This window comes from Tiliqua scincoides, chromosome 5 (genome assembly GCF_035046505.1).
Source record: "Tiliqua scincoides isolate rTilSci1 chromosome 5, rTilSci1.hap2, whole genome shotgun sequence".
NCBI lineage: Eukaryota > Metazoa > Chordata > Lepidosauria > Squamata > Scincidae > Tiliqua > Tiliqua scincoides.
Window position 1 is genome coordinate 81,011,540 of NC_089825.1, and position 18,531 is coordinate 81,030,070.

At 45.8% G+C, this 18,531-nt stretch overlaps 2 protein-coding genes across 16 annotated transcripts in view; one reads left to right on the forward strand and one right to left on the reverse strand.

The window, feature by feature from the left end:
* The window catches only part of SLC25A39 (solute carrier family 25 member 39), a 441,295-nt gene that overhangs the window by 129,629 nt on the left and 293,135 nt on the right, over nt 1–18,531 (reverse strand). The window lies entirely within an intron of this gene.
* Nucleotides 1–18,531, forward strand: part of MAPT (microtubule associated protein tau) — a 113,857-nt gene that overhangs the window by 70,021 nt on the left and 25,305 nt on the right. For 11 of the 15 annotated variants that reach the window (XM_066627919.1, XM_066627927.1, XM_066627920.1 and 8 more), the window contains one exon: nt 12,504–12,596. The exons of the other annotated variants lie outside the window; for them this stretch is intronic. In XM_066627919.1, the coding sequence (XP_066484016.1) occupies nt 12,504–12,596 (93 nt within the window). The remainder of the gene's footprint in view (nt 1–12,503; nt 12,597–18,531) is intronic. 15 annotated transcript variants of the gene reach the window in all.

Genomic DNA, 18,531 nt, shown 5'->3' on the forward strand with positions numbered 1-18,531 from the left:
CTTAGGGAGGTGGCTTTGTCCTCTTGATTGTTGCTAGTATGTCCCTGGCCCCCTTCTTAATTAACTCTCTTCACTCCAGCAGTCATTTATTCATCATGCCAGCCCTTTGAATCTTTCCACACAAATCTTGGGGTAGGAAACAAGCTCGGAACCATACAGTTGGGTTAATTTAATGAAGCTCTGAGGTTGGAAATCCCCCCTCCATTTTTGTTTGTAATTGGAATAAATGATGAAATGAATATATGTGATTGCTAGTTATAAGAATGTGCAGTTTATAACTGAGCATGTTTATGAAAACATACGGATTTGTGGTTCAGGGCACTAAACCTTTTCAAGTGGTGGAGGCACTTTTTCATGTGGTGTTCCTCTTATATTTAGCAAGGGGAGAGTTACTGTTCCTTTTCATTTCAGCGGTGTCTTTTCTAGTGGGTGGTTGCTGGTGTTCTTCTGCATCTTTTTAGATTGTGAACCCTTTTGGGACAGGGAGCTATTTAATTATTTGATTTTGAGCCCAATCCTGTCCAACTTTCACTGATGCAGCAAATGTAAGGAAACAAACATTTCTGACCCTTGAGGAGCACTCGGTGACCCTTCTCCAAAGGATGCAGTGCATGCCCCATTGGCATGGCTACATCAGCACTGGAAAGTTGGATAGAATTGGGTCCTTTTTCAGGAAACTGCTTTAACTTTTTTGGGTTGAAAAGCACTGTATAAATACTGTTAATGATGATAATAATCAAATACTGACATTAGTTGAGAACTGGAATATGACATTTCAGATTCCCTCCTAAACCAGCAAACGGGGAAGGATGCAGGACAGGAAGCAGCTGCTCAGTCTAAGAGTTTTGACAAGTTATGTGGCTTGTAGTGACCGTGATTAATCTATCACTTGGGTAACTGCAATTACTCCTATTCTTCTGGAAGAAAAATGCCTCTGTCAGTGCAGGATTTGTTTCCTTATGGGAACTTCCCCTAGATGTGATTTAGTACAGATAAGTGGAAGGGCTCATTCTCTCACTCATGCCAGGTTACACTAATTGCAGTAGTTTTGTTTCCTGGCTCCACTCTCCAGCTTCATTTGAAAATGTCTCCTTTCAGATGATACAATGCTCAGAGAGCATTTACCATTTAGTAAGAATTTCTCCCAGGTTGGAAAAACAAGTCAAATCTGAGCTGAGGTGCAAGCAGATGGAGAACCCATGGACATTATATATCTGGACTTTCAGAAGGTGTTTGACACAGTCCCTCACCAAAGGCTACTGAAAAAACTCCACAGTCAGGGAATTAGAGGGTAGGTCCTCTCCTGGATTGAGAACTGGTTAAAGACCAGGAAACAGTGAGTGGGTGTCAATGGGCAATTTTCACAATGGAGAGAGGTGAAAAGCGGTGTGCCCCAAGGATCTGTCCTGGGACCGGTGTTCTCCAACCTCTTCATAAATGACCTGGAGACAGGGTTGAGCAGTGAGGTGGCTAAGTTTGCAGATGACACCAAACTTTTCCGAGTGGTGAAGACCAGAAGCGATTGTGAGGAGCTCCAGAAGGATCTCTCCAAATTGGCAGAATGGGCAGCAAAATGGCAGATGCATTTCAATGTAAGTAAGTGTAAAGTCATGCACTTCACATATAGGCTGATGGGTTCTGAGCTGTCTGTGACAGATCAGGAGAGAGATCTTGGGGTGGTGGTGGACAGGTTGATGAAAGTGTCGACCCAATGTGCAGTGGCAGTGAAGAAGGCCAATTCTATGCTTGGGATCATTAGGAAAGGTATTGAGAACAAAACAGCTAATATTATAATGCCGTTGTACAAATCAATAGTAATGCCACACCTGGAGTATTGCTTCCAGTTCTGGTTGCCACATCCCAAAAAGGATATATTGGAAATGGAGAAGGTGCAAAAGAGAGCAACTAAAATGATTACTGGGCTGGGGCACCTTTGTTATGAGGAAAGGCTACGGCCTCTTCAGCCTAGAAAAGAGATGCCTGCAGGGGGACATGATTGAGGCATACAAAATTATGCATGGGAAGGACAGAGTGGATAGAGATGCTCTTTTTCTTCTTACATAACACCAGAACCAGGGGACTCAAATTGAATGTTGGGAGAGTTAGGGCAGAGAAAAGAAAATATTTCTTTGCTCAGCATGTAGTTGGTCTGTGGAACTCCTTGACACAGCATGTGGTGATGGCATCTGGCCTGGATGCCTTTAAAAGGGGATTGGACAAATTTCTGGAGGAAAAATCCATTACAGGTTACAAGTCATGATGTGTATGTGCAACCTCCTGATTTTAGAAGTGGGCTATGTCAGAATGCTAGATGCAAGAGAGGGCACCAGCATGCAAGTCTCTTGTTATCTAGTGTGCTTCCTGGGGCATTTGGTGGACCGCTGTGAGATATAGGAAGCTGGACTAGATGGGCCTATGGCCTAATCCAGTGGGGCTGTTCTTATGTTCTTATGAGAAAAAGAGCATGGATGGAATGCTTAGGTTTTATACAGAACAGTGCCTAGGTGACAGTCATTTGAAACCATATAAGGGAATCACTGGCTTCACTCAACAAGTGAATAGAACTGGCATGTACACAAGCAATAAACTCATCCTCCAGTTAAACTTGTATACTTGTCACTTTTGCTGCTAAAAGAAACCACTTTAATGCCTGATGTGCGGTGTCACCCAGTGTACTGTAGTTTTTTTGTTGTTGCAAATTCTTGCATGGGGAATCTGTGAAATAGGATGGAGCTATGGCAGGAAGTGGGGGTTTCAGTACATTACCCCTGCTGTGATGCTGCTAGTATCCCCTCAACACGCTGTTTTAATTAGGGAAAAAATTCCTTGATTTTCTCCAGAAACTTTTTTCCTAATGTAAAAAGTGCATGAGAGAGAGTGTGATCACATCTGGAATTTTGGTGGTGGGAAGTGCTGAAACTTCCTATGTCCTGTTTTGCAGCCTGAAAACCCTTCCCCTGCACACTATTTTAAAAAAACAACTCAAAATCTTTAACTGCATTTTTAGAGTCTGAAATGGAGCTTCATATCTGCATTACATGGAAACTGGTTTATTATATTTAAAGTAATTACAGTGATGCTGATTCTGTATCTTTGATACAAAAACTGAATTTCTTGCCTTTATAATTCCTGTTCTGGGATGATGAAGGGGGCACTCCTAACTCTTCGTAGAATGCCTGTCCCACTACCAGGAAGAGGTCCACGTGGACATGGGGTCAACTCTGTTGAAGGGCATCCTGCTCCCCGACTGATCCTGGAGAGTTGGAACAAACCCCTCTTTAGAGTTTCAGTGGCACCTAGATATAGGTACTCCTGCCGAAATTAGCTATGCGCCTGGCACAGAGCACTGCTTACCTCCTTCCTGTGCTAGCACAAAATTTGTTCTGGGCAACTGCCGTGGTAGCAGAGAGCCCTGTTGCATCCTCTTCTTGCTTGTGAAGGGCCCTTTCCATACCTAAGGATTAGAGGGGAAGAGAATCAGTGGAAAGAAGGAAGACAAAGAAGGAAGGCAAAGAGGAGAAGAGAAATGAAGGTTGGTAGATCCTATGGGAAAAAAACATTGTGCATGGAGCTCATTAAGGTGTGTCTGGACACAGCCTCCAGGCTGTCCAAGGGGACACCCTCCAACAGAGGAGGAAACCTCATATTCAAATGGTCCTGCCTCCTGGTAGTGGGGGATATTTCCCAAAGGTTAGGAATGCTCTCCTTCCTCTACCAGAGAAATCTGAAGTTTACTAAGAGCAGCTTTAAAACATATAGAAGTTAGATTTTGTAATCTGTTTGGTTTACTTAGTTCTTGTATGTATTCTGTGTTTTGTGTATTAATAAGAATATATGAAGAGCCCTGCTTTTCAGACCAAAGGCCTTTCTTGTCCAACATCCTGTTTCCCTATACTGGCCAACCAACTGCCTTGGGAAGTCCATGTAGAGGAGAGAAAGACATACCTCTTTCCCACCATTGTTCCCCTGCAGTGGATATTCAGAGGCACACTGCCTCTGAACCAGGAGGTAGCATAAAGCCACTTGGTTTGGTGGCCACTGATAGACTTAAAATAGATGTCCAGGTTGTAGCTCAGAGGTAGGGCACCTGCTTTGTATGCAGAGGTCCCAGGTTCAATCTCTGCATTTGGTGGGCTGCTGTGAGATACAAGAAGCTGGACTAGATGGTCCTATGGCCTGATCCAGTGGGGCTGTTCTTATGTTCTTATGTTATGTTCTTAGATTTCTGTCTGAAATCATTGTCAGTCAGTTTCAACAATACTGAGCTAGATGGGTGGTGTTCTGATAAACTGTTAATGAAGAACTTCACGTGGCCCTAGAAGAACTTCACGTGGCCCTGGACTCCCTTGCCTTTGGCAAGGCACCAGGAAAAGACAGCATCCCTGCTGAAGTCCTAAAGTGCTGCAAAGAGATCATCGTCACTGAGCTGCATGAAATCCTCTGTCTCTGCTGGAGAGAAGGTGGAGTACCTCAAGACATGAGGGATGCAAACATCACGCTGTACAAGAACAAAGGTGACAGGGGTGACTGCAACAACTACCGTGGCATCTCTCTCCTTAGTGTTGTAGGAAAGTTGTTTGCCCGAGTTGCACTAAAGAGGCTCCAGGTACTTGCAGAGAGCGTCTATCCAGAATCGCAGTGCGGATTCCGAGCCAACAGGTCCACCACTGATATGGTATTCTCCCTTAGACAACTGCAGGAGAAATGCAGGGAACAACGACAGCCACTCTTTATAGCCTTCAGAGATCTCACAAAGGCTTTCAACCTGGTCAGCAGGGACAGCCTCTTCAAGATTTTCCCCAAGATTGGATGTCCACCCAGGCTCCTCAGCATCATCAGATCCTTCCACAAGGACATGAAGGGCACTGTTGTCTTCGATGGCTCCACATCAGACCCCTTTGACATCCGAAGTGGCGTGAAGCAGGGCTGTGTTCTTGCACCAACCTTGTTTGGGATTTTCTTTGCTGTCATGCTGAAGCAGGCCTTTGGAACTGCAACAGAAGGCATCTGTCTCCGGAACAGATCTGACGGAAAGCTCTTCAACCTCTCCAGACTGAGAGCAAAGTCCAAAGTCCAGCTGAAATGTCTACGTGACTTCCTCTTTGCCGACGATGCAGCTGTCACTGCCCACTCTGCCAAAGATCTCCAGCAGTTCATGGATCGTTTTAGCAAGGCCTGCCAAGATTTTGGACTGACAATCAGCTTAAAGAAAACACAGGTCATGGTTCAAGATGTGGACTCACCTCCCTGCATTACAATCTCTGCGCATAAACTGGAGGTTGTCCATGACTTTGTGTACCTTGGCTCAACGATCTCCGACACTCTCTCGATACCGAGCTAAACAAACGCATCGGTAAAGCAGCTACCACGTTTTCCAGACTCACAAAGAGAGTCTGGTCCAACAAGAAGCTGACGGAACATACCAAGATCCAGGTCTACAGAGCTTGCGTCCTGAGTACACTTCTGTACTGCAGCAAGTCATGGACTCTCCACTCACAACAGGAGAGGAAACTGAACGCTTTCCACATGCGCTGCCTCTGACGCATTCTCGGCATCACCTGGCAGGACAAAGTTCCAAACAACTCAGTCCTGGAACGTGCTGGAATCCCTAGCATGTATGCACTGCTGAAACAGAGACGCCTGCGTTGGCTCGGTCATGTCGTGAGAATGAATGATGGGCGGATCCCAAAGGATCTCCTCCATGGAGAACTCGTGCAAGGAAAGCGCCCTACAGGTAGACCACAGTTGCGATACAAGGACATCTGCAAGAGGGATCTGAAGGCCTTAGGAGTGGACCTCAACAAGTGGGAAACCCTGGCCTCTGAGCGGCCCGCTTGGAGGCAGGCTGTGCAGCATGGCCTTTCCCAGTTTGAAGAGACACTTGGCCAACAGTCTGAGGCAAAGAGGCAAAGAAGGAAGGCCCACAGCCAGGGAGACAGACCAGGGACAGACTGCACATGCTCTCGGTGTGGAAGGGATTGTCGCTCCTGGATTGGCCTTTTAAGCCACACTAGACGCTGTGCCAGAACCACCTTTCAGAGCACGATACCATAGTCTTTCGAGACTGAAGGTTGCCAATATAGAGCTAGATGGATGGTGTTCTGATAAACTGTTAATGATGATTTTTCTATTACTTTGGTCAAAGTATAGAACAGTGTGTAACAGCAAAATAGTTTGTAATGAACGTAAAAAGAAAATGCATACTCTTTTAAAATTAGTTTATCTTAGTAGCCACAGTAGCCAAAAATATCCCCTTAAATTTCAGTTTTAAAGTCAAGGTTAAAAAGAGAATTTGGGATGGTAATTATAATAATTTCATACTTTGGGATGTGTTAATAATTAAAATGCTTGGTAAATAATTACCTTCTCTTAATCCCAGTTCATGTGTTTGTCTGAGGGAAATTACAGTATGCCAGCTTTGGTTGCAGTATATGTAAAAGGGGAATAGTGATGGTTTGACTCTTAAAACTGTTATGAGGGGTAGTGGGATAGGGATTGTAAAACACCTTTCTGAGATGTATATAAAAAAATTTTCTAATGAAAAAGCCATTGTAGAGATTTCCAGCATCCAAATGGACTATTTACTGAGACAGCTGAAATTGAAGGGATGTACCTTTAGTGGATTTCCAACTAGAATAATAATGCGTCTATGATAAAAGCATTTTCCTCCAGAGTAAATCTGTTGATGAATGAAATACCAAATATGTACCAATGCATATTTTTTTCCAAAATGTGCTATATAAAAGGTCAATTAGGCCATAGAAATAATAATTTGTATAGCACTTTTTGCGTGTCTAAACAACTTCATATTTATTACCATAATGGTGTCTTTACAACAACCCTGTAAGGCAGTGGTGCTCAAACTCCAAAGGAGTTTGAGCCATGCAGTAAGTCCTTGCGGGAGAAGGGGGGGAAGCAGTGACGTGATCACCAGGATCATGTTGCTTTGGAGGCTTGCTGGACTTGTCGACCCAATGTGCGGCGGCAGTGAAGAAGGCCAATTCTATGCTTGGGATCATTAGGAAGGGTATTGAGAACAAAACGGTTAGTATTATAATGCCGTTGTACAAATCGATGGTAAGGCCACACCTGGAGTATTGCGTTCAGTTCTGGTCGCAGCATCTTAAAAAAGACATAGTGGAAATGGAAAAGGTGCGAAAGAGAGCGACTAAGATGATTACAGGCCTGGGGCACCTTCCTTATGAGGAAAGGCTAAGGCGTTTGGGCCTCTTCAGCCTAGAAAAGAGACGCCTGAGGGGGGACATGATTGAGACACACAAAATTATGCAGGGGATGGACAGAGTGGATAGGGAGATGCTCTTTACACTCTCACATAACACCAGAACCAGGGGACATCCACTAAAATTGAGTGTTGGGAGAGTTAGGACAGACAAAAGAAAATATTTCTTTACTCAGCGTGTGGTTGGTCTGTGGAACTCCTTGCCACAGGATGTGGTGATGGCATCTAGCCTTGACGCCTTTAAAAGGGGATTGGACAAGTTTCTGGAGGAAAAATCCATTACGGGGTACAAGCCATGATGTGTATGCACAACCTCCTGATTTTAGACATGGTTTATGTCAAAATGCCAGATGCAGGGGAGGGCACCAGGATGAGGTCTCTTGTTATCTGGTGTGCTCCCTGGGGCATTTGGTGGGCCGCTGTGAGATACAGGAAGCTGGACTAGATGGGCCTATGGGGCCTATCCAGTGAGGCTGTTCTTATGTTCTTATGTTCTTATGACTTACCAGAGCCTCCTGCAGCCTCCTGGGGGTATGGGGAGCCCTGCGCGACCACCTACAGGGCTCCTCAAAGCTTAAAAAAATGGAAGCGGAGTGATCACACTCCACCTCCGCAAAACCAGAAGAGGCGCACGATCGCTCTGCTTTCATACTTTAAGCTTCGGGGAGCCCTGCGAACAGTCACACAGGGCTCCCTGTACTCCCAGGAGGCTGCTGCAGGGATTGGTAAGTAAATGTCAGTCCCTGCAGCCCCCTTAGTGATGTGATCGTGGGGATCCATTGCTGCTTCTCCCCTGCCCCTTAAGGGGGCAGTGTCCTCAGGCCGGTGCGTCACAATGTCCTACTTTGATAAGCCCTGCTGTAAGGTATGTAATAGTATTCCCCCATATTGCATCAGGGAAGTAGAGGCTGAGAAGTGGTTTTAATCCTTTAATCATAATTGCAAATCTGATAAAACATCTCAGTCACTGCTACCGTGTTTCCCTGAAAATAAGACACTGTCTTATTTTTTATTTTTTTTTGCTCAAAAAAACACACTAGGTCTTATTTTTGGTGTAGGTCTTATTTTTTTTAATGTACAATCTACAGTCATTCATGTACAACAGTTTACATTTATTCATGTACAAAAATATACCGTACAAAAATATCCCCTCATTGCCCAGGAGGATGCCTGCCTGCCTGCCTACTCAGAAGTCAGTCCCTTTATAGTTAATGGGGCTTACTCCCTGGAAGGTGTGGAGAGGTGTGGAAGAGGTGTGGAAGGTGTGGAAGGAGACTTAGAGATGGCAGAGAAATTAAATGAGTTCTTTGCATCTGTCTTCACGGCAGAAGACCTTGGGCAGATACCGCTGCCCGAACGGCCCCTCCTAACCGAGGAGTTAAGTCAGATAGAGGTTAAAAGAGAAGATGTTTCAGACCTCATTGATGAATTAAAGATCAATAAGTCACCGGGCCCTGATGGCATACACCCAAGGGTTATTAAGGAATTGAAGAATGAAGTTGCAGATCTCTTGACTAAGGTATGCAACTTGTCCCTCAAAACGGCCACGGTGCCAGAAGATTGGAGGATAGCAAATGTCACGCCTATTTTTAAAAAGGGAAAGAGGGGGGACCCGGGAAACTATAGGCCGGTCAGCCTAACATCCATACCGGGTAAGATGGTGGAATGCCTCATCAAAGATAGGATCTCAAAACACATAGACGAACAGGCCTTGCTGAGGGAGAGTCAGCATGGCTTCTGTAAGGGTAAGTCTTGCCTCACAAACCTTATAGAATTCTTTGAAAAGGTCAACAGGCATGTGGATGCGGGAGAACCCGTGGACATTATATATCTGGACTTTCAGAAGGCGTTTGACACGGTCCCTCACCAAAGGCTACTGAAAAAACTCCACAGTCAGGGAATTAGAGGACAGGTCCTCTCGTGGATTGAGAACTGGTTGGAGGCCAGGAAGCAGAGAGTGGGTGTCAATGGGCAATTTTCACAATGGAGAGAGGTGAAAAGCGGTGTGCCCCAAGGATCTGTCCTGGGACCAGTGCTTTTCAACCTCTTCATAAATGACCTGGAGACAGGGTTGAGCAGTGAAGTGGCTAAGTTTGCAGACGACACCAAACTTTTCCGAGTGGTAAAGACCAGAAGTGATTGTGAGGAGCTCCAGAAGGATCTCTCCAGACTGGCAGAATGGGCAGCAAAATGGCAGATGCGCTTCAATGTCAGTAAGTGTAAAGTCATGCACATTGGAGCAAAAAATCAAAACTTTCGATATAGGCTGATGGGTTCTGAGCTGTCTGTGACAGATCAGGAGAGAGATCTTGGGGTGGTGGTGGACAGGTCGATGAAAGTGTTGACCCAATGTGCGGCGGCAGTGAAGAAGGCCAATTCTATGCTTGGGATCATTAGGAAGGGTATTGAGAACAAAACGGTTAGTATTATAATGCCGTTGTACAAATCGATGGTAAGGCCACACCTGGAGTATTGTGTCCAGTTCTGGTCGCCGCATCTCAAAAAAGACATAGTGGAAATGGAAAAGGTGCAAAAGAGAGCGACTAAGATGATTACGGGGCTGGGGCACCTTCCTTACGAGGAAAGGCTACGGCGTTTGGGCCTCTTCAGCCTAGAAAAGAGACGCCTGAAGGGGGACATGATTGAGACATACAAAATTATGCAGGGGATGGACAGAGTGGATAGGGAGATGCTCTTTACACTCTCACATAATACCAGAACCAGGGGACATCCACTAAAATTGAGTGTTGGGCGGGTTAGGACAGACAAAAGAAAATATTTCTTTACTCAGCGCGTGGTCGGTCTGTGGAACTCCTTGCCACAGGATGTGGTGCTGGCGTCTAGCCTAGACGCCTTTAAAAGGGGATTGGACGAGTTTCTGGAGGAAAAATCCATTATGGGGTACAAGCCATGATGTGTATGCACAACCTCCTGATTTTAGAAATGGGCTACATCAGAATGCCAGATGCAAGGGAGGGCACCAGGATGAGGTCTCTTGTTATCTGGTGTGCTCCCTGGGGCATTTGGTGGGCTGCTGTGAGATACAGGAAGCTGGACTAGATGGGCCTATGGCCTGATCCAGTGGGGCTGTTCTTATGTTCTTAGAGGATGTCCCCTCAGCGCCCTGGAGGATCCCTGCCTACTCAGAATTCAGTCCCTTTATACTTAATGGGACTTACTCCCTGGAAGGTGTGGAGAGCCTCAGAGCCCTAGGCAGGGTTGTCTAGCTTGCTGCTTCCTGCCTCAGCTCCTCCTCAGCGTCCTCTGCCTGAGGTAGCACAGCAGGAGCTTTCTAGGTGTCGTGTGGGAGTGCAGGGAGTGCAGCGTTCCTGGTCACATTGTCCACCTCCCCCCCCGACCCCTTCCGCCCCCCACCCATCCATGCCCTGATCACAACTAGGTCTTATTTTTGGGGTAGGTCTTATATTTCAGCATTTCTCAAAAAACACACTAGGTCTTATTTTCGGGGTAAGTCTTATTTTCAGGAAAACACGGTATTTCATGGCTTGCATTTTTTTCATGCCACCCAACAAATACCCTCTCATTGCTGTTTCTTTTAGGGTGTCTCTTTCTTTATTCCCCTCCTCAGCAAATGTACGTGCTATCTAACAATCAAGCACAATAGCTGCTGAGATTTGTTCAGTCTGGCCTGCCTGTGAATGTGGGAACTGTATTACTTGTCATTGGGTATTATTTTTCAAACTAAGGAAGCTGTATTTAATTACCATATGAGTAGCTAGGCTTGGCTTGGAGTATTGTTTGTTAATCTCAAATACTAAAATCTGGAAGCAGCCAAGTAACATTTTTGATGTGTAGTTTTGAAAAATCATGATAAAACAAATGAAAGTTAGGGTTCCCAGGAGCTTTGAGGATGAATTCACACCACTCTTTTGGCTTGGTAAATCATGGGGGGCTGACTCGGTCTGTGTTTCAGTTCTCTGGCTTTGCTTCATCTTGCCACCTAGATTACAGTTCACCATCGTGAAACTAAAAAAAAACGGATTAGTGCAGTTAATGCATGTTAAATTATGCTTTAAATGTATATTTATGATTTGGGTATAAAATAAAAGCAACTTTCTTCACCACTTGAGGAACCGTGACGCCGATCAAGTTATGGCACAATCCTAACCAGGTCTACTCCGAAGTAAGTCTTATTTTGTTCAATGGGGCTTACTCTCAGGAAAGTGTGGTTAGGATTGCAGCCTTAGTTAAACAGCTGTGTGATACTGCATGTTCCAGATGAAATGTGGAGAACTTCATCTTTATTTCTTTGCATTTTAAAAAAGTCACCTTGTTCTTTGCTTTGCAACCTTTTTTTTTTTTTTTTTTGAAATAGTATGGTGGTAGGAGGGTAGGACAGGCATCTGTGCTAAATACCTGGTGGGTAATTTAAGCTTTTTAGTTGTTTCTGGCAAGACTCTTAATAAATGTGTATAATTTCTGTTCTTTGTGTCTAAAGCAGCAGATAGTCAAAGATTAGCATTTAATTTTCTTGTTATTTAAACCTGTGTTTTTATCTGTGATTTTGTCTCCCATCCCATTGAAATGAGTGGAATCTGCACAAGAGTGCATACTTATACAAAATGTATTAAAGGTACTCTTGACTATATGCCCCTTTTCAGGTCTGATAAAAGCTTGGGTGTGACTTCAGACTTCATGGACACTGATACTAGAACAATGAATGAATGAATATGATTATATCTTGTAACCACATTTCAAGTCTGTTCTGCTATGTCTGACAACTACAGACATGTTGCATATACCAGACCTGCAGTAATCTTTTCTGGTCCTCCAAGCAATTACTGAGATATAAATGGTGTTAACAGAAAGTGTATTCATTCTCCCCCACCCCAGTGCATTCTGGAATGTCCAAGGATTTCTTTCTGATGCCAAACTTACCAATAGTTCAGTGATATGTGGTATACAACATCAATACCTTTAAATTATCTATATAAGCACATTGTTGTAGCTCTTTGCACGGATAATGCCATATCGGGATGTGGTACTGTATGAGAAATGGGGAGTCCCAGCTTTGGTTTCTTGTTTTTGTTTGTCTTTTAAATATTAATTTCAGACCTGATTACCACACATTCTTCCCTGCTGAGCTGAAATTTGAAGCTTCCTCTTCAAAGGAGGAACTGTTTTGACCCTCAGAGAAATGTCCTTTCTGCTTTAGATGGCAGTTTGCCTTTCAAGTAAACCTTTTGCGTTGTATTTGTGGATGACAATGGTTGTCACTTATGTTCTTTTCTGGCTGTCAAAGGTGCAGATAGTTAATAAGAAGCTGGACTTTAGCAACGTCCATTCCAGGTGTGGATCAAAGGATAATATCAAACACACCGCAGGAGGAGGCAGTGTGAGTACCTTCACACCATTCAGTGCACTATAACAATGTAACATATATAAGTGGCATGACTTCTGAATTAACCCTGAAGTGCCAGTGCTGCCTGCGTAGTCAGATAGCTGTTGGTGATGTGTAGTGAATTAACCTATTCCCTTGTGAAAATGTACCTTTAGCAAGGTCTATCTGTGTGTGGAGATGTATGTATGAAATTCATTTGGAAACAATGTCCCTTTTAAGATGGCCATTGCCTTGGTTCAGATTTCAAGCAACTCTGAATAAATGTGTACGTTTTCTGGCCTCTATCTTAAAAGGAAATTGCTTGTGCAGCATGTGTAGCAAGTGGAAAGCTGATCAAAATCGTCGGGCAGTCTTCGAGTCTGTGACATTCTGAAGAAGCTCTGTGTAGCCATGACTAAGCACATTCTACAATACACTCTCAAAGAAAAGGATCCAAGTTCTTCCTCATGATTTTGTGCCCCAAAATAAACTATGCAAACCTAATAAGTTATGAAAATGAATTTCTTTACATTCGTTTTGCATAGTTTATTCTGCTTCTGCAATTTGAATTTTCAAATAATCAAAAGTTACTTTTAGCAAGGACTAGAGGAGCAGAGGGGAATGTGAAGAAGCAAAGGGTGTAATTTCACATTAGGTATCTGATGAAATCAGTGGGATCAGAAGTGATCTGAATTTCAAGCCAGTGGCTCTGTCGGGATCAAGAGAAGGGCTGCCACCAACCACACACTGATCCAGGACAAAAGTCCTAGTGGTTAGCACATACATTCCCTTCCTACTCTCTCTCTCCTCTGTTTGGACAGACAGCCGAATAGGGAAACATCTTGGTAGATTGAATCTGTTGCCAGCAGGCTAGCCAAGGGTCTCCCTGGGCAGAACCCCTCTCCTTGGTGTAGAGTGAGGAGATGTGATAGTCCACTGTACTTCCCATATCAGGAATCAGGCAAACTCAAGGTTAAACTGTAAGAGGTTTATTAAAAGTCCAAATAAAGAAAAAGGGGATAACAAAGTCAAATGAACAAGAAAAAAGAGTAATGAGAATTGAATTTGGCAGAAAAGGGGTTAATTAAACTGCATTGATATTATTTGCCAGGAGATGGCACTGAAGCACTATGGAATCTCACACATGCCCTGTAATTCAGGGCTACTGCTGCTAATTTCAGTTGTGTTCAAGCTTTATGACAAGGCTAGAAGGAGACAAACCTCAGCACAACATAAAATGGTAATGATTTTCTACCTACACAGTTGCGTATCTGATTTGATCTGGGAGTGGAGGTCACCAACTCTTTACACTCACATTCATCGAGGGGCCTCATTTTCCCAGGGGCTCAAAGAGTGAGGTTCTCAGGCTTTGGATTTTTTATCATTCTGCTGTAATGATGTAATCATGCTATTTAGAACATAAGAACATAAGAACAGCCCCACTGGATCAGGCCATAGGCCCATCTAGTCCAGCTTCCTGTATCTCGCAGCGGTCCACCAAATGCCCCAGGGAGCACACCAGATAACAAGAGACCTCATCCTGGTGCTGTCCCCCACATCTGGCATTCTGACTTAACCCATTCCTAAAATCAGGAGGTTGGGCATACACATCATGGCTTGTACCCCATAATGGATTTTTCCTCCAGAAACTCGTCCAATCCCCTTTTAAAGGCGTCTAGGCTAGACGCCAGCACCACATCCTGTGGCAAGGAGTTCCACAGACCGACCACGCGCTGAGTAAAGAAATATTTTCTTTTGTCTGTCCTAACCCGCCCAACACTCAATTTTAGTGGATGTCCCCTGGTTCTGGTATTATGTGAGAGTGTAAAGAGCATCTCCCTATCCACTCTGTCCATCCCCTGCATAATTTTGTATGTCTCAATCATGTCCCCCCTCAAGCGTCTCTTTTCTAGGCTGAAGAGGCCCAAACGCCGTAGCCTTTCCTCATAAGGAAGGTGCCCCAGCCCCGTAATCATCTTAGTCGCTCTCTTTTGCACCTTTTCCATTTCCACTATGTCTTTTTTGAGATGCGGCGACCAGAACTGGACACAATACTCCAGGTGTGGCCTTACCATCGATTTGTACAACGGCATTATAATACTAACCGTTTTGTTCTCAATACCCTTCCTAATGATCCCAAGCATAGAATTGGCCTTCTTCACTGCCACCGCACATTGGGTCGACACTTTCATCAACCTGTCCACCACCACCCCAAGATCTCTCTCCTGATCTGTCACAGACAGCTCAGAACCCATCAGCCTATATCTAAAGTTTTGATTTTTTGCCCCAATGTGCATGACTTTACACTTACTGACATTGAAGCGCATCTGCCATTTTGCTGCCTATTCTGCCAGTCTGGAGAGATCCTTCTGGAGCTCCTCACAATCACTTCTGGTCTTTACCACTCGGAAAAGTTTGGTGTCGTCTGCAAACTTAGCCACTTCACTGCTCAACCCTGTCTCCAGGTCATTTATGAAGAGGTTGAAAAGCACTGGTCCCAGGACAGATCCTTGGGGCACACCGCTTTTCACCTCTCTCCATTGTGAAAATTGCCCATTGACACCCACTCTCTGCTTCCTGGCCTCCAACCAGTTCTCAATCCACGAGAGGACCTGTCCTCTAATTCCCTGACTGTGGAGTTTTTTCAGTAGCCTTTGGTGAGGGACCGTGTCAAACGCCTTCTGAAAGTCCAGATATATAATGTCCACGGGTTCTCCCGCATCCACATGCCTGTTGACCTTTTCAAAGAATTCTATAAGGTTTGTGAGGCAAGACTTACCCTTACAGAAGCCATGCTGACTCTCCCTCAGCAAGGCCTGTTCGTCTATGTGTTTTGAGATCCTATCTTTGATGAGGCATTCCACCATCTTACCCGGTATGGATGTTAGGCTGACCGGCCTATAGTTTCCCGGGTCCCCCCTCTTTCCCTTTTTAAAAATAGGCGTGACATTTGCTATCCTCCAATCTTCTGGCACCGTGGCCGTTTTGAGGGACAAGTTGCATACCTTAGTCAAGAGATCTGCAACTTCATTCTTCAATTCCTTAATAACCCTTGGGTGTATGCCATCAGGGCCCGGTGACTTATTGATCTTTAATTCATCAATGAGGTCTGAAACATCTTCTCTTTTAACCTCTATCTGACTTAACTCCTCGGTTAGGAGGGGCCGTTCGGGCAGCGGTATCTGCCCGAGGTCTTCTGCCGTGAAGACAGATGCAAAGAACTCATTTAATTTCTCTGCCATCTCTAAGTCTCCTTTTATCTCCCCTTTCCCTCCCTCACCATCCAGAGGGCCAACCGCTTCTCTGGCTTCTTCTAACATATTTGAAGAAGCTTTTATTATTCCCCTTAATGTTGCTGGCCATGCGTTCCTCATAGTCTCGCTTGGCCTCCCCTATCACCTTCTTACATTTCTTTTGCCACAGTTTATGTTCCTTTTTATTCTCTTCATTAGGGCAAGACTTCCATTTACGGAAGGAAGCTTCCTTGCCCTTCACAGCCTCTCTAACTTGGCTGGTTAGCCATGCGGGCACCCTCCTGGATTTAGTGGAACCCTTCTTTCTTTGCGGTATACACCTCTGCTGGGCCTCTATTACTGTTGTTTTAAGCAGCCTCCATGCACTCTGGAGAGACTGGACTCCTTTTACCCTCCCTTTCAACCTCCTTCTAACCAGCCTCCTCATTTGAGGGAAGTCCGCCCGTCGGAAGTCAAGGGTTTTTGTTAGAGATTTGCCTGGTATTCTTCCTCCAACGTGCACGTCAAAACGGATCGCAGCATGATCACTGTTCCCCAATGGCTCAGTAACGTTTACATCTCTAACCAGGTCCTGCGTACCGCACAAAATTAAATCCAGAGTCACCTGTCCTCTGGTGGGCTCCGTGACTAGCTGATCTAAGCCACAGTCATTTAGCACGTCAAGAAATCCGGTTTCCTTATCGTGACCAGAACACAAATTGACCCAGTCAATATGAGGATAATTGAAGTCCCCCATGATTACAACCCTGTCCCTCCTTGTCACCTCCCTGATCTGTTTCCTCATTTCAAGGTCCCCATCAGATTTCTGGTCTGGAGGACGATAGCACGCCCCCAGTATTACATCGCTGCACAAGCCTGGTAATTTAACCCACAGAGATTCTACGGTGGAGTCGGACCCACCTTCAATCTCTACTTTGCTGGATTCTATCCCTTCCTTAACATAAAGGGCCACCCCACCTCCAACACGCCCCTGCCTGTCCCTCCTGTAGAGTTTATAGCCCGGGATTGCGGTATCCCACTGATTCTCCGCATTCCACCAGGTTTCCGTTATGCCCACTATGTCAATATTTTCCCTTGTCACCAGACATTCCAGTTCTCCCACCTTTGCTCGTAGACTTCGGGCATTCGCATAAAAGCAATTATACACGGAATGCCCCAGGATGGGCCGCTTATTCGCTCCTTTGTCCCCGCATCCTCTCATTGTGCCAAACCGTCTATCACATCCCATCACCCTACCTTTCCCAATTTCTTCTCCTACCCTGCCTTTGTCTTGTTGTTCTCTAACCTCCCCATCCTCATCCCATAGGGATGAGGAGTCCCGAACCGGATGCCCCTCGGCTCCTGTCGGCCTTCCCCCAGGGATCAGTTTAAAAGCTGCTCTGCCACCTTTTTAATGTTATGCGCCAGCAGTCTGGTTCCATTCTGGTTCAAATGGAGCCCGTCCCTCTTGTACAGGCCCCGCTTGTCCCAAAACGTTCCCCAGTGCCTAACGAATCTAAACCCCTCCTCCCTACACCACCGTCTCATCCACGCATTGAGACCCCTGATCTCTGCCTGCCTAGCTGGCCCTGCGCGTGGAACAGGTAGCACTTCAGAGAACGCTACCTTTGAGGTCCTGGCTTTCAGCTTCCTGCCTAAAAGCCTAAATTTGGCCTCCAGGACCTCCCAGCTACACTTGCCCACATCGTTGGTGCCGACATGCACCACAGCCGCTACCTCTCCCCCAGCACTGTCTACCAGCCTGTCTAGACGAGAAGTGATGTCCGCAACCTTCGCACCAGGCAGGCAAGTCACCATGCGGTCCTCACATCCGTCGCAAACCCCCCTCTCTATGTTTCTAATAATCGAATCCCCCACTACAAGAAGCCCCCGACCCCCCTCCCGCCGAGGAGTATCCCGAGTGCGCTCGGATACGGGCCCATCCCCTGGAGAAGGGATCCCCCCTAGGGGATTGTTTCCCTCCTCTCCAGGATGACGTCCACCAGTCCCGAGACTTCCCACCCGGGCAGCCGAGGAGCTGCACGCCTGAGGTTGGGACGAAGCCTGATCGTCCCCAGAAGTCTCCCCACGGTCCTCCTCTGGCTGCCTGCGCTTCTCCAGGTCGGCCACCAAGGCTTCAAGGGAGCGGACGCGTTCCCTGAGAGCCTGGAGCTCCTTGCATCGAGGACACACCCATGACTTATGCCCCAGAGGCATATAATCATACATGTGGCACTCGATGCAGAACACTGGATAGTCCCCACCCTGCTGCTGGCTGTCTGACTGCATAGCTTTTTTGTTGTTGTTGTTGTTTTATTTAGGGGTACTTTTTAAAAACCATACACTGGATAGCAGCCCTCTTCTCAAGGGAAGAGGAAGGGCAGTGTATGGGGCCCTGGCCTCCTCGCCCTGCTGCTGAACTCGCCCAGATGCTAAACTCTTGTGCCTTACCTGGCACTTAGTTCCCGAGGCACTGGGTTCTCAGAGGCCACATGCGTCTGCAGAGAGCCTCACGCGATGGCCTGCCTAGCTTTATACTCATGGCTGGCTCCTCCCCCCTCCTTCCTTCCTGATTGAAAGGGGCCTGGCCTTCCCAGGTGAGTTTACAAAAGCTCAGGAAGGCAAATGGCTGCTGATGGGCGTGACCTACTCTGCAGGCTCCTGAATGGACTGCTTGGATTAGCCTAATGGGGCTCTTAATGGGTTGGGAATTGGCC